The 16,378-nt window shown below is 50.5% G+C and overlaps 1 protein-coding gene across 1 annotated transcript in view; it reads right to left on the reverse strand.

The window, feature by feature from the left end:
• The window catches only part of LOC134032900 (rap guanine nucleotide exchange factor 6), a 36,618-nt gene that overhangs the window by 6,068 nt on the left and 14,172 nt on the right, over positions 1–16,378 (reverse strand). Inside the window, exons 2-4 of the mRNA XM_062476953.1 lie at positions 7,655–7,725; positions 4,333–4,389; positions 716–799 (exon numbers count right to left, since the gene is read on the reverse strand). Of these exons, the coding sequence (XP_062332937.1) occupies positions 716–799; positions 4,333–4,389; positions 7,655–7,725 (212 nt within the window). The remainder of the gene's footprint in view (positions 1–715; positions 800–4,332; positions 4,390–7,654; positions 7,726–16,378) is intronic.

Below are 16,378 nucleotides of genomic sequence, written 5' to 3' on the forward strand. Positions count from 1 at the left end.
CGTGTGTATTTGCATCCGAGGCTGATAAGAGCAGGCGGTGCATGTAGTTCCTTGTAACATACAGATCTCAGCAAAGATACTGACTTCCATGTAACAGAGCTGCAATAGGCACATTTACTTGATTTCGTAGCGTTCATCCAGACCACGTTTAGCCTGTGTTAAAGCACAACAAGCATGGTGGTGAGCCAGAGTTAGCCCCCCTCCCTGTCAGCAGGGGGCGCAGTGTGTCGCCCTGCGGCTCGCTAGCGTGCCGAGCAGACGCTTCTCCCGCCCCGCATCGTCATCTGACGATGTTTGCAACACGCCTCGGAAGATTCCAGATCTCCTTGAGGTTCCATCTGAACCAGGGGAGAGACCAGGCACTGTTCCAACATGAGCCCACCCCACCTTGGGGATTATCCTCCCCAGAGGAGAGAGGGGTGAGGAGAGAGGAGAGACCAGCTCTGAGCAGCAGGTCAGTAGCTGCGCTCTGTGTTGCGAGGGGAACGGGTACATTACATCGCAGTAATGAAAAGTTCATTGTTTCAAGACGCCCACCTTTTCAGGAAAGACATTCTCCCGTTGAGCAACACCCCAGAGACTGGGCTGTGTAATGAAAGGCTGTTCTAGTGTTTGACCCTGCAGAGTGAGTACTACACAACAATGAGCTGTTGTTGCAGCTCTGGGTGCTCTGGTAGGGGGCAGAGACAGAGAGAGAGATGAGGGGGCTTCTCACCTGCTCCTGGGGAGGAACATGGACTCCTTGATGAAGACCGATCCAGACAGCAGGATGTACCAGCAGCTGCCTACATCATCAGGACTGAGAGAGGGGGAAGGAGGGAGCGGGGAGAGAGAGAGGAGGGGGGAAGGAGGGAGCGGGGAGAGAGAGGAAGAGAAAGACATGGTGGTTAGAAACATGTACCATGTAGAACCACTTCACACATCACATAAATCACTGATAATATCATGACACTGACATCAATCTGATGAGAAACAGGAAGCAGTGAAGGAGAACAACAGTATTTCTAGAACATAACCCTGTTCCTTTTCTTGAAATTGCCCACAGGAATGTGACCGATAATCTTCGCAGACCGAAGTTCCTGTGCCTGGATCCTCCCCGTCAACTGACAGGAACAGCACAGGGCCAACCAGAGACCTGGCCTGGCCTCCCAGCATGCACCTGGGCCCAGCAGACCTCCAGGTTGTGTGAGGGAGGGGCAAACCTGCTCCCAGACCAGCACTCTGGGGAGGCAGAGTGCGGAGGCAGTGTGGGGAGGCAGAGTGTGGAGGCAGTGTGGGGAGGCAGAGTGTGGAGGCAGTGTGGGGAGGCAGAGTGTGGAGGCAGTGTGGGGAGGCAGTGTGGGGAGGCAGAGTGTGGAGGCAGTGTGGGGAGGCAGAGTGTGGAGGCAGTGTGGGGAGGCAGAGTGTGGAGGCAGTGTGGGGAGGCAGTGTGGGGAGGCAGTGTGTGGAGGCAGAGTGTGGAGGCAGTGTGGGGAGGCAGAGTGTGGAGGCAGAGTGGGGAGGCAGTGTGTGGAGGCAGAGTGTGGAGGCAGAGTGTGGAGGCAGTGTGTGGAGGCAGAATGTGGAGGCAGTGTGTGGAGTCAGTGTGTGGAGGCAGTAGCAGGTGGAGAAAAGGAGAAGTGGCAACCAGCCAGGAAGACAGGATCCTGCACACACGCACACACACTCCCTCTCCTCCACACACACACACACACCTCCCCCACACACACACACACACACAGACAGTGAAGCTGTGTGTGCTGTAAGGAAGGCAGTACATCTGTGTGTGTGTGTGTGTTAGCTGACTCCAGCTGCACAGCGGGGTGGAAAACGCTTATCTTGCCAGTGGTTTCAATTTAAAGCTAGCTGGTGCTAATGGAGGAGCGGGTGTGATTAGGGTCAGCAGATTCAGCACCTGAGACAAGCTGGGAGGAACTCACTCATAGAGGAATCAACCACACGACACGAGGAAGGGGCGCTTCTGCTTTCAGTTCCAGATATCGGAATACATAGTTCAAACAGGCACGAAGAGAGACACACAGCAGGAACACACTCGCACACACATCAAACACACCCACATCACCCTTCCCCGAGTTGAGAGAGGGTTTTATCATAGAGAACAAAGTATTTGTGTCCCTGGCTCCCCCCTCTTCTCACACCTTTATTCTGAGAGTAATGAGGCACGCTACAATGCCTCACTGACACAGACAAAACCATCTCTCTCTCTCTGTCTCTCTCTCTGTCCCCCTCTCTCCGTCTCTCTCTCCGTCTCTCTCTCCGTCTCTCTCTCCGTCTCTCTCTCCGTCTCTCTCTCCGTCTCTGTCTCTCCGTCTCTGTCTCTCCGTCTCTGTCTCTCCGTCTCTGTCTCTCCGTCTCTGTCTCTCTCTGTCTCTCTCTCTCTCTGTCTCTCTCTCTGTGTCTTTCTTTCTCTGTCTCTCTGTGTCTCTCGCTCTCTGTCTCTAGCATCTCGTACTCTACCCTCTGTCCTTCTTGCACCCCTCCCTCCTCCCTAGGTGTCCCGTCTCTCTCCCCGTCTCCTCATCTTCCCTCGATGCACTCGTTCCCCTCTTCCCTGGCCTCCCTCGCAGTCGGAGGCGGAGCAAATGAAACGCTCAATTATTCATGTCTGGCACACCGATGCACTGCTTCACTTCGCGCCTCGTGAGGAGAGGAGGAAGGAGGGATGAGAGGAGAGAGGAGAGGAGGAAGGAGGGAACACCAAAGTAGAAGACAGGAGAGTCTTACACAGCGCGACAGCTTGACTGAACTAGGTCACACGCGCTGGAAACCATGGCGAGGCATACAGCGACAACACCAACCCCCCCGGGAAGCATTTAGAGACAGGAAGTGAGGTCGTAGGAGTGTGCGGGGGGGGGGTGGGGTGTTGGGAGCTTAATAATCTGATTATTATCGCAATGTTTTCACGAGAATGTGCCTCAATTCTTTATGAAGCACAAAGGATGCTGGGAGTTTGTAGGTGGGGATGGGCTGTTATTCTACACCTGCAAGGTAGCAAGTACCGTACTTCAACTCATCAACACTGGGAGGATCTATGTGTTGTATATATATATATATGAGCTGTATGTTGTGCTTTCTGTCTATCTGCATTTTTGTAACACAGTCCCTCAACCCTCTATCCATTAACCAGAGCCCAGTCAAAAGTTGTTATCTCATATCAATATTCTCAATCACTGTACGTCCATGCAGATGGGATGTTTAGTCGATACACATGAATTATAAATGATCATTATATAACAATTAGGAGTTCTCCCAGAACCTGGCAGATGATTCCATCCCATCTGGCATGTCTCATGACTCTGGGCTCACCATGTTCTGCTGTCCTGTCCCACTCAAAGGGAGGGGGAGGGAGGAGGGAGGAGGGAGGGAGGGAGGAGGGAGGAGGGAGGGATGGGGAGAAACGGAGAGACAAGCCATCCTCGGGCCCCCTTTCTTGAGAAGAGTCACCCTTTAAAAGGTCATTACACACACACCTACAAACACACACACACACCATCCTGCTCTGTAACAGGCGTTTCTGAAGAGCATCTCTTCTTCTAGAAGTCTCCTGGACGCTGGCCTGCCTGCTGACCTCTGAAGCCGTCCCTCCTGTCGACGCACACCTCGCCTCAGAGGCCAACCAGGAGGTTCTCCGTGGTCAGAGACAAGGAACGGGCTTCAGTTCCCCGGTAGCAGACCATCCCAGCCCAGACTAGCCTGCTAGCTAGCCCAGCAACACACCAAGCCAACACCACTACACAGTCTTATCAACTCACCAGCCAATTACTTGGAGAGTGGATCAAATGAGATTTTAGTTGGAGTACCTTCCGGGTGTTTCTGCTTCAGTGGTGCAGCAGAGTGGTTCAGAATGAGTCCTGATTCCTCAGAGACGATCCTCTCCTGCTCTAGCATCATCTGTTTTCATTAGGACCCCCTGGGGCCACGCATCCAGCTGCTAGCATGGAAGACTCACCCGGCCAAGCAGCCTGACTCACTGGGTTTGGTCTGACCTCCACAGATGGACTGATAGAGGGAGACCATAGATGCTGGTGGAACACAACACTGGAGATACGCTCACACAGTACAGAGGGGAAAGGAACCAGGGGCCACACACACAGGTACCATCCCAGCACACAGACGTACACAGACATACAGGTACTTGTAGACATACAGGTACATGTAGACATACAGGTACATGTAGACATACAGGTACTTGTAGACATACAGGTACATGTAGACATACAGGTACATGTAGACATACAGGTACTTGTAGACATACAGGTACTTGTAGACATACAGGTACTTGTAGACATACAGGAGAGAGAGTACACCAACAGGAGAGAGAAGGGGACTTACTAGTAGAGCACTTCATTGGCTTCATGTCTCTCGTAGCGTACCGTCTCACACATGATCCTTGAGGAGAGGAGAGGAGTTAAGATACCATTGTGAATGAATAATATGATACTAATAATTAGGGGTGGAACAATATATCATGGAACAATATATCGCAATACAAAATTTTTACAATATGTATCGTAGAGTTATGGCAATATTTTTTACAATATGACGTCCGTTTGATCCTATTGGTTGAGCTACCAGCACGCGACCTACTCTGCACCTGCGTCATGTGTGCATTCACTGCATTCACAAAAATCGCTTGAACTGAGTTAACTAAATTGTATGTACAAAAAAGAACATTTTTGAAAATGTTTAATGTTTTGGAAATAAATCTGTTAATTTAATTTCAGTTTCATAAAAAATAAATAAAAGAATATTGTGATACGTATTGTATCGTACACCCAGTATCGTGATACGTATTGTACCATGAACTCAGTGTATCATTACACCCGTACTAATAATACCTGACAAGTTCTGACTAAATGCTTTGCATTAATATTGTTGGCAAACAGGACAGGTTGACAGCTCGAATCATGAATGTGAAGCAGACATATACAATAATTCCTACAACAACAAACCCTAACAAAACAACAGTGGCCAAAGTTTTCACAACTTCGCCCACTGACTGCACATTATTGTAAACACTTGAGGAAAACAGGGTAAACTCTAAAATAGCTTCAAGAACTTGTCATTCTGGAGTTGCTCAACCATTGGAAAAACAACTCGCTACAAAAACAAGTCCCTATCGAATACCACAGAGAAACACAGCACATTCTCAACACACTTGTAAAAAAACACACCATAATATCACGGTAGATGGACTTTTGGGTAGTGGGATTGTTTCCAGTAAAAAGTCTCAAATGCTTAAAGAGGCAAAGACTGCTCCCTGGGGCTGTGGAGACATTCTTTAAACTCAACCAGGGTGGGAGAGTGAGCGAGGACTGTGTGTGTGTGTGTGTGTATGTGTGTGTGTGTGTGTGTGGGGGGGGGGGGGGGGTCAGGCTGTGTGTGTGTGTGTGGGGGGGGGGGGGGTCAGGCTGTGTGTGTGTGTGTGTGGGGGGGGGTCAGGCTGTGTGTGTGTGTGTGTGTGGGGGGGGGGGGGGGGGGTCAGGCTGTGTGTGTGGGGGGGGGGGGGTCAGGCTGTGTGTGTGTATGTGTGTGTGGGGGGGGGGGGGATCAGGCTGTGTGTGTGTGTGTGTGTGTGTGGGGGGGGGGGGGGTCAGGCTGTGTGTGTGTGGGGGGGGGGGGGATCAGGCTGTGGAATGTTCTAGTCCTCTCTGGTCAGGTCATGTGATGCTGTATTGTTCCCTTCCAGTGTGAGCCACATGTATGCACACATGGATTGCTGGGAACTGCTCTCCTGATAGGCAGTGTTTATAGAGCATGTGAGTGTGTGTGTGTGTGTGTGTGTGTGTGTGTGTGTGTGTGTGTGTGTGTGTGTGAGAGAGGGCAGGGAGTTGCTGGAGACACAAACACCAGCTAATACTGATGTCAGTTGGTTTTCAGCGGGTATTCAGTCTGGTTCATATGATACGCATGTGACAGTCCTGTGGTAGCTAGTGGTGTGTGTGTGTGTGTTTGGGCGGCGTGGGCATGGCTGAAGTGTGTGTGTGTGGGCGGCGTGGGCATGGCTGAAGTGTGTGTGTGTGTGTGTGTGTGTGGGCGGCGTGGGCATGGCTGAAGTGTGTGTGTGTGTGTGTGGGCGGTGTGGGCGTGGCTGAAGTGTGTGTGTGGGCGGCGTGGGCGTGGCTGAAGTGTGTGTGTGTGTGTGGGCGGCGTGGGCGTGGCTGAAGTGTGTGTGTGTGTGTGTGTGGGCGGCGTGGGCATGGCTGAAGTGTGTGTGTGTGTGTGTGTGGGCGGCGTGGGCATGGCTGAAGTGTGTGTGTGTGTGTGCGTGTGTGTGTGTGTGTGGGCGGCGTGGGCATGGCTGAAGTGTGTGTGTGTGTGTGTGTGTGTGTGTGGGCGGTGTGGGCGTGGCTGAAGTGTGTGTGTGGGCGGCGTGGGCGTGGCTGAAGTGTGTGTGTGTGGGCGGCGTGGGCGTGGCTGAAGTGTGTGTGTGTGTGTGTGGGCGGCGTGGGCGTGGCTAAAGTGTGTGTGGGCGGCGTGGGCGTGGCTGAAGTGTGTGTGTGGGCGGCGTGGGCGTGGCTGAAGTGTGTGTGTGTGTGTGGGCGGCGTGGGCGTGGCTGAAGTGTGTGTGTGTGGGCGGCGTGGGCGTGGCTGAAGTGTGTGTGTGTGTGTGGGCGGCGTGGGTGTGGCTGAAGTGTGTGTGTGTGTGGGCGGCGTGGGCGTGGCTGAAGTGTGTGTGTGTGTGGGCGGCGTGGGCGTGGCTGAAGTGTGTGTGTGTGTGGGCGGCGTGGGCGTGGCTGAAGTGTGTGTGTGTGTGGGCGGCGTGGGCGTGGCTGAAGTGTGTGTGTGTGTGGGCGGCGTGGGCGTGGCTGAAGTGTGTGTGTGTGTGTGGGCGGCGTGGGTGTGGCTGAAGTGTGTGTGTGTGTGGGCGGCGTGGGCGTGGCTGAAGTGTGTGTGTGTGTGGGCGGCGTGGGCGTGGCTGAAGTGTGTGTGTGTGTGGGCGGCGTGGGCGTGGCTGAAGTGTGTGTGTGTGTGGGCGGCGTGGGCGTGGCTGAAGTGTGTGTGTGTGTGTGTGTGTGTGGGCGGCGTGGGCATGGCTGAAGTGTGTGTGTGTGTGCGTGTGTGTGTGTGTGTGGGCGGCGTGGGCATGGCTGAAGTGTGTGTGTGTGTGTGTGTGTGTGTGTGTGTGTGGCGGTGTGGGCGTGGCTGAAGTGTGTGTGTGGGCGGCGTGGGCGTGGCTGAAGTGTGTGTGTGTGGGCGGCGTGGGCGTGGCTGAAGTGTGTGTGTGTGTGGGCGGCGTGGGCGTGGCTAAAGTGTGTGTGGGCGGCGTGGGCGTGGCTGAAGTGTGTGTGTGGGCGGCGTGGGCGTGGCTGAAGTGTGTGTGTGGGCGGCGTGGGCGTGGCTGAAGTGTGTGTGTGTGTGTGGGCGGCGTGGGTGTGGCTGAAGTGTGTGTGTGTGTGTGGGCGGCGTGGGCGTGGCTGAAGTGTGTGTGTGTGTGGGCGGCGTGGGCGTGGCTGAAGTGTGTGTGTGTGTGGGCGGCGTGGGCGTGGCTGAAGTGTGTGTGTGTGTGGGCGGCGTGGGCGTGGCTGAAGTGTGTGTGTGTGTGGGCGGCGTGGGCGTGGCTGAAGTGTGTGTGTGTGTGGGCGGCGTGGGCGTGGCTGAAGTGTGTGTGTGTGTGTGGGCGGCGTGGGCGTGGCTGGAAGGAGCCCCTCACCTCAGCTGGTGTTCTCGGAGGTTGGACAGAGCCTCCATACCGTGCAGGTACGAGTAGACGATCTCCAGGTCCTACACACACACACACACACACACACACACACACAAAACAGAACAGAACGCTCGGTCAGCTACATGAATACGTTATACATTATTCAAAACATGTGATGTGGAGACATAGAGACATCTGACATGTTTTATGCGATTGAACAGAGAGAAGGATTCTAGCTCAGAGAGGGAGAGATTCTAGCCCAGAGAGAGAGGGAGGAAGAGAGAGATAGAGACAAAGAGAGATACAGAGAGAGAGGGAGGAAGAGAGAGATAGAGACAAAGAGAGATACAGAGAGAGAGGGAGGAAGAGAGAGATAGAGACAAAGAGAGATACAGAGAGAGAGGGAGGAAGAGAGAGATAGAGACAAAGAGAGATACAGAGAGAGAGGGAGGAAGAGAGAGATAGAGACAAAGAGAGATACAGAGAGAGAGGGAGGAAGAGAGAGATAGAGACAAAGAGAGATACAGAGAGAGAGGGAGGAAGAGAGAGATAGAGACAAAGAGAGATACAGAGAGAGAGGGAGGAAGAGAGAGATAGAGACAAAGAGAGATACAGAGAGAGAGGGAGGAAGAGAGAGATAGAGACAAAGAGAGATACAGAGAGAGAGGGAGGAAGAGAGAGATAGAGACAAAGAGAGATACAGAGAGAGAGGGAGGAAGAGAGAGATAGAGACAAAGAGAGATACAGAGAGAGAGGGAGGAAGAGAGAGATAGAGACAAAGAGAGATACAGAGAGAGAGGGAGGAAGAGAGAGATAGAGACAAAGAGAGATACAGAGAGAGAGGGAGGAAGAGAGAGATAGAGACAAAGAGAGATACAGAGAGAGAGGGAGGAAGAGAGAGATAGAGACAAAGAGAGATACAGAGAGAGAGAGAAGCACTACTCCAGACTACACACTCCCTATTCAGACAGGTGACCAGTTCCAGTCCCTGGTTGCCGTGGCACCAGTCTAAGATGGAGGTGAAATAGAGTGACCTCCCTGAGTGAGCAGTCAACAGCTCACCTCTGTCTCTGCTGCACACACTGCACTGTGTGTGTGTGTGTGTGTTTCTCCATGTCTGTGAGGATATCCAAGTGTGTGTGTGTGTGTGTGGGAGTGTGTGTGTGTGGGGGGGAGGGGGGGTGAACTGGGTTGTCTTTGTTGGCAGAGGGGAGACAGGAGGTCGACGGGGGAGACAGGAGAGGGTTTGTGTTCATAGAAGACGCCCCCCCCCCCCCCCCCCCACCCCCCTCGCTCGCTCGCTCTCAGCCCAGCCAGGAGACACCACTCTGGAGACCCGACAATCATCCAGGGTCCGACCCTTCAGATCAGATCTACCTGAAGACTCCAACCACAATCACTCCATTTACACAGGCAGCTAGAAACCTAACCTAACCCTGTACACAGACAGGCAGTAACCTAACCTAACCCAGTACACAGCCAGGCATTAACCTAACCTAACCCAGTACACAGACAGGCAGTAACCTAACCTAACCCAGTACACAGACAGGCAGTAACCTAACCTAACCCAGTACACAGACAGGCAGTAATCTAACCTAACCCAGTACACAGACAGGCAGTAATCTAACCTAACCCAGTACACAGACAGGCAGTAACCTAACCTAACCCAGTACACAGACAGGCAGTAACCTAACCTAACCCAGTACACAGACAGGCAGTAACCTAACCTAACCCAGTACACAGACAGGCAGTAACCTAACCTAACCCAGTACACAGACAGGCAGTAACCTAACCTAACCCAGTACACAGACAGGCAGTAACCTAACCTAACCCAGTACACAGACAGGCAGTAACCTAACCTAACCCAGTACACAGACAGGCAGTAACCTAACCTAACCCAGTACACAGACAGGCAGTAACCTAACCTAACCCAGTACACAGACAGGCAGTAATCTAACCTAACCCAGTACACAGACCGGCAGTAATCTAACCTAACCCTGTACACAGACAGGCAGTAACCTAACCTAACCCAGTACACAGACAGGCAGTAATCTAACCTAACCCAGTACACAGACAGGCAGTAATCTAACCTAACCCAGTACACAGACAGGCAGTAACCTAACCTAACCCAGTACACAGACAGGCAGTAATCTAACCTAACCCAGTACACAGACAGGCAGTAATCTAACCTAACCCTGTACACAGACAGGCAGTAACCTAACCTAACCCAGTACACAGACAGGCAGTAACCTAACCTAACCCAGTACACAGCCAGGCATTAACCTCCCCTAAACCTAACCCTGTACACAGCCAGGCAGCAACCTCCCCTAAACCTAACCCTAACCAGCCAGGTAGTAACCTAGCTACTAGCAGACACAGGCTAACCCCAGCACGAGGGCTGGATCAGGGGTAAGTGTCAGCAGAGATAGGCTCAGTTTAGCTTCAGTGACCTGCTGCCCCTCCACAGTAAACATCTACTCCACAGCTCTAAGAAAGAACAGCTAAAAGGAAACAGGAAATTAAACACCAACAACTAAACGACAGGAATAGCACGCAGTGCATTCATAGTACATCAGCACTTGAGTAACGCCATCATAGTATCATGTCACTTCAGCGTAGCTCCCGTCACAATATGCCAGACGCATTCACAGAGAACGTTCTGGAACGTTTGATTTAACCGGATGTGAATCCCCAGAGCGGTGAGAGGTGTTACCTAGCGCGTGTGACATCACGCAGCGCCGACCCTGACAGTGACCGGACTCTGGCCACGGGGGGGTTTCCCACTGTGGACTCGGGCTCGCAGCGCCTCTAACCACTAGGCCTCTGATGCCACCTACTGGCAGAGCAGGGAACAGCCCTGCAGTCACAGTACCAGGAGCACGTCCCATTATTCATACGTGATATTAATAATACGGTGTTCGTTTTGCAGGTGCTTTCATCAAGTGACGTACGGAGGGGGGGTGTGGGATGGGATTTGAACCTGCCACCTCTTAATCTTCTGTTAAATATTCTAGCACTGAGCTAGACCCATCCTCCCTAGAACTAATCCCATTACCAGAAGCATAACCTAGGAATATCCTAGTCACCAATCAATGGGGTCATGTATTATGTGAGGCAGTTATGGGCGAGTGGAGATGTAGGCTGCAGGAAATGCAGAGGAAAAGGTAGCGTAATGTTAATCTAACAACCAAAAACAGACAACAGAATAGTCTTTGGCTCAGATATCTTACGTCGCTCCCTTCTGTCTCGATCCACTGGGGCTGACAGGTATTAAATTGATTTTGGGAACAGACTGGTTTACCTGTGGAGGGTGTAAATGCAGCGTGAACACTACTGCAGTGGCTCCTGCTCGGGCATCAGGAGGGGGAACACAGGATGCTACTCCTCATATGCAAACCAGGGGATGACTGGAGAAGGGGGGTGTGGGGGAAAAGCAAGCGTTCTTGCCAACGAACCCCAGCCAAGAGCAGCAGTACCAGAGCCCACCACTAGATGGCAGACTGCTTTGCGTTTGTCCCCCCTCCTCTTCGGGTCTGTGACATCACAGAGGAGGAAACAGCGCCACTCCAGAGCTCTGCTCTGCTGAGAGGGAAATATGCAGAACCATCAATTGTGGCTTCACTGTTAGATAGTCCAGATCTCCCTGGAGATGGGCTGTAGGAAGGAATGTGAAGAACCCTCTCTCTTTCCACCGTTCCAACCACGCCGCTGCGTTTTCTGGTTCTCTTTCCTTGATTGGACAAGTTCGGAGATGTTTAGACCAGCCGCAAATATACACAGTGAGAATATCTCGCCTGATTCTCCCCCCAAGCATGTGGAAAACCTGGACATACATCTGCTGTTACACACACACACACACACTCAAACAGCATTCAACTGGCGTTATAAATGGACTGTCCTGCCAGTTGAATACAGCAGAAGTGAGGAGAATATTACACGTGAGGTGAATGTTAAACTGGAGACAGCTCACAAGCAGATCAGTGCTCTGCTAAACCTCTGATGTCAGAAGGCTAGACACAACAGACAACCTTGTATGGTGATGTGAGTCGCTCTGACAACACCAACCTCCTTCGCCCCCCCTCTCCTCCTCCCCTCCCAGATTAAAGGTGAGGGCAGACGGGCTGTTTGATCCATGTTGTTATTGAGATGAAGTCCCTCTACCTTTCCTTTATCTTGGATATGAGTGTTTGTGTACGCGTGAACGAGCACAAAAGCTTCTCTCACAGACAGACACCATTATGAGTCAGAGATGAGCCACTGTGAATAGATCTAAAGGGATAGGGTATAGCTCAGTGGCACAGTATCTGACTACAGATCAAGGAGGTCCCCGGTTCAAATCCAACCAGTGTATGTCACCTTGGATGAAAGAGTGTCTGCTAAACGAATAGATAGTGTTAGCCATAGATAATCAGCGATTCCCGACCTTTTCCACTTTGCAACCCACTTGCATAGCTCAAATATTTTTGCGGCCGCCCAACACACCCGTTTACTTAATTTGCGCTTATAACACATGTTTAACACTTTCACCGCTAAATGTATATGAGCGATCAAAGAAGACAAAGTGTCCATCAGCACCACAGTAAGCACACATTGTAAGGTAGGTGCGTAACTACCAAGGCCAGGTCTAGAACTTCCGGGGGTTCAAGTTATAAACTTGACATTTTATAATCATAACAGGTTATGTTAACCCTTAGTTATTGATCTCTTATTTACCCTACACTCAGATAGTGCGGCTTCTTGTTTTAGTTTTTTTCATCGACCGATCGCTTTGTGGCAGATTTTTGTTAGAAACTGACTAGACATGAAACATTACATTACCCATAGGGAACAAATATGACAGACCAACTATGTATGTGAGTTAACGACTAGCAAGACAGCTGACAGATCATTGAGTAGCTACATTATGTAGCTAAAAAGTGTTAGCCAGCTAGCCTAGCTAACGTTACTGCTCAAATCCTAGATAGCTACAGAGCTAGCCTTGCTAGCACTAACTACTTTTACTGACACTGTAAAAGGTCTGAATTGGAATATTTTCGTCTCAAATTTTTGGGATGTGAATTTCATCTTTTGAATTTGAGCACTGGGCATCCTGAATTTGGGGGGCAGTCATGGGGGTCAGATGGCTGAGTGGTTAGGGAGTCGGGCTATTAATCAGAAGGTCGTTGGTTCGATTCCCGGCCGTGCCAAATGACGTTGTGTCCTTGGGTGAGGCACTTCACCCTACTTGCCTCGGGGGAATGTCCCTGTACTTACTGTAAGTCGCTCTGGAAAAGAGTGTCTGCTAAATGACTAAATGTAAATGTAATTTCCAAACTTAGAATTTTTAAATTAGGTGAATTCTAAATCAATAAATTCGGTGGTGTTTAAATGTCAATATTAAGTATTCAGTATCAAGTATCAATGCCTTTTAAAATTCAAAACATTGTCACCGACTTCCTTCTATACTGCAGGTCCTAAAACAGCTGACACTCAGAACTGAGCCTTACACAAACACTACCTTCCCGCTTCAGGACAAACAGAGACGCAGGTCCTGTTAGACGAGGGATTCCCTAAAAGATGCTTGCTGATTGCGAACCGACTGCATTTCTGGAATTGCTCCAGTATTGTTCTATATTGAGTCAATAGGCCTACACATTCCATGATGCACACACTTCCCGGACGCTTTTGATGAAACCAGATACGTCGGGGCGGGGGAGGGGGGGGGGGGTTTGGGTTTCACAGCAACTCAGAGAGACTCAAATACAGTAACTCTGTACTTTTTATGCAAAACTATTGAATGTAGGCTACTTCCTCCCAGCGAGTGAATTAAACAATGCGCTCTGTTCCCCTTTCTGGGGCTCAAACACAATACGACCCGCCTGCTCTTTTCTCCATCAGTTATGTAAGCTCGGAGGGGAAGGGGCTAGCTAACTTGTGTCATGAATACCAGGAAGTAAGGGAGGTTTTCAGGAAGTGGCGATGGTCAGCGGGATCCTGATTGGTTCACCTCAGCAGAGAATATGAACAAAAAGTAACATGGAGAAGTTTTGCATCACAACCTCTCTTTATAGCCTACTACCTTAGGTTGTCCTGAAATGCAGGTCAACATAGGTCTATGCTTAAAACTGATTATTTTATTGTTTTATTGCTCATCGTATAAGCAGCCATTCTTCTTGGCTTTAAATCCTTTCTTCTCACTTTCAATCAAACAGCTAGGGCAGTGGAACCCAAGCAGACAATGAATGTAGATGAAAAACACTTATCTCCCTGCAGCACAGTGTCTGCAAACAAGATATGGGGCCTTCATCTGGTCAGCCTGTTCAACTGGCCTGAATAACCAATCCATTTACTCATTTAGTTCTGCTTCAATGCGTACGCCTGCATCCAATCCCCCTGATAGCGGAGTGGGAACCTGGAAGACAATGGGTTGGTGTGAGAGATAAACAGGGGCTGTACTATCCATCCTCTGAAAGTACAGGTCATATCTGCTGAGCAAAAACGGGACCTGTAGCCTATATAAAAACAGTATATGCAAGGGAGAGAGAGAGACTTCAAGACTGTATGCAGGTCATATAAGCAAAAACTGTGTATAGAGATAGAAAAGAGAGACAAGGACTTTTGTGTGCCTCACGGACATGAATGTTTGTGGAATGGTTACGTATGTGCTCAAGGATGATAGATGGTAATGAACAGTGATCTTTGACTGGCCACATTAAAACGATCTAGAGCCCGTTATTCAGCCATAAAGCCCATGGTCGTATGTGTGTGTGACAGTTCCACTTGGTCTCACTGGCTTACCACGTAGAGTAAATCAATGATAGATTCTCAGTATTAGGCAATTCTGTGTAAAAATGGTCCTAAGCTATATTATGATTTAAACTTCCCGTTTAAAGTTTTACCCTTCTACTGTTATTTGAAAGCATTTACTCATATAGCATTTCATTAATAAAGAAACCCCTTTGAAACAAGCTGATTCAAACAACGTTGTCACTTTCTGCAGTTAGGCTAGCACTACCTTAGCTGGAATCGAGTTCGACCTAGATTCAAAACAATCGTTGGCTTGTCATCACGGGTACGGCTTGATGTTTCCTCCATGCCGTCTCTCGCTTTTACCATGGCTTATTAGGCTAGCAGTGGGGTCACAGTGCACACCGACAGAGAAAACCCCCTTTCAACGCTCCCCCACACCTCCCAATCATTATTTTTGCCCAGCCTCCATTTTCAGTTATGACCTTTACAGAGGTGGACCTTTTCAACTCCTCCGGATAGCGTGGCAATGTTCCAGGATTCGTTACCGTGACAGCCATGGGGTCTTCTTGAGTGTCGGGCTGAGGGGTGAGGCCTGCATTCCTCAGATGAGACAGGACGAGATAATGTCTCGGAGGACTCACAAATAACACAAGCACACCGCCTAGCTAGCTAGGCTGGGCCAGCTCCCACCCCACCCACCACTGCTAGCTAACCGTACGGGAGGTAGTCAGACACGCTAGGAAGAACAGCATCTGGCTCATCCATTAGGATGGAGGTTATAGGCTGCACACACCCCCGCTCTCCCTCTGAGGTGATGAAAATCACATCACCATGTAACAATAACATTGCAGTAATGTCTTAATTTATGCCATTGTGACAGAGTGGGATTTGAAGCTGTGACCCTTTGATCCTCTGCCACTGAGCTACGCCCATCCACTAAATCACTGACACGTGTGTAGAACAAGAGAAGGACCAGGCAAAGCACACATGGTATCTCTCTCAATAAACATGGTTGCTGTCCAGTGGGACCTAGCAGCGCTAGCAGTGCTAACCGTGGCTAGGGCTGTGAGATGAAGCTAGCAGAGCTGGAGTCAGGAGAGATGAGACGGAGTTAGCAAGAGAGCTGGAGTCAGGAGAGATGAGATGGAGTTAGCAAGAGAGCTGGAGTCAGGAGAGATGAGATGGAGTTAGCAAGAGAGCTGGAGTCAGGAGAGATGAGATGGAGTTAGCAAGAGAGCTGGAGTCAGGAAAGATGAGATGGAGTTAGCAAGAGAGCTGGAGTCAGGAGAGATGCGCTGAAGGTTGGGAGGTCAACCTGCCTACAGTGCAGAACGTGCAAATGACATCTACTAGGTGATCCAGCCAGCTCAGCACTCTGGTCCTGCACCGCCATCTGTGTCAGTGTGCCAGGCGGGAATTGCCGAACACGCACACGCACACACACGCTCATACATACACACACACATACACACACACACATACACTCTCACACACATACAAACACCCCCAGTGCATTCAAAAGAGCAAGGATTGCAGTTTATCCAAAAACAGAGCAGATAACTCATCCACCTGTGGGGCAGAGGAATGATGCCTGGATGCATGTCACTGTAGATGAAGCACTCAGGGAGTATGTGTGTGTGTGTCTGTGTGGACCCCATGTATGTGCACATTCCTGTATGTGTGTAAGTGCGTGAATGTCTGTGTGACTCAATGCATGAGCACATTCCTGTGTGTGTGTATGCATGCTTGTGTGTGTTTCTGTGAGTGGATACAATGCATGAGCACATTCCTGTGTGTGTTCTCATACCTTTGTTTGTGCGTGCCTGTGTGCAGGGCCAGTAGCTGCCCCTGAGGCTCTATTGACAGAGAGGGTGAGGTCTGGAGGGTATTTATAACCATCACCCTGGGAGAAACGGCAGGTGGAGGCTGGACCAGAACAAGGTCACGGCGAATCACTGGACTACACACACACACTCACACTCACCCATAGCTACCCAGCACAAT

The sequence above is a fragment of the Osmerus eperlanus genome, chromosome 13 (genome assembly GCF_963692335.1).
Source record: "Osmerus eperlanus chromosome 13, fOsmEpe2.1, whole genome shotgun sequence".
NCBI lineage: Eukaryota > Metazoa > Chordata > Actinopteri > Osmeriformes > Osmeridae > Osmerus > Osmerus eperlanus.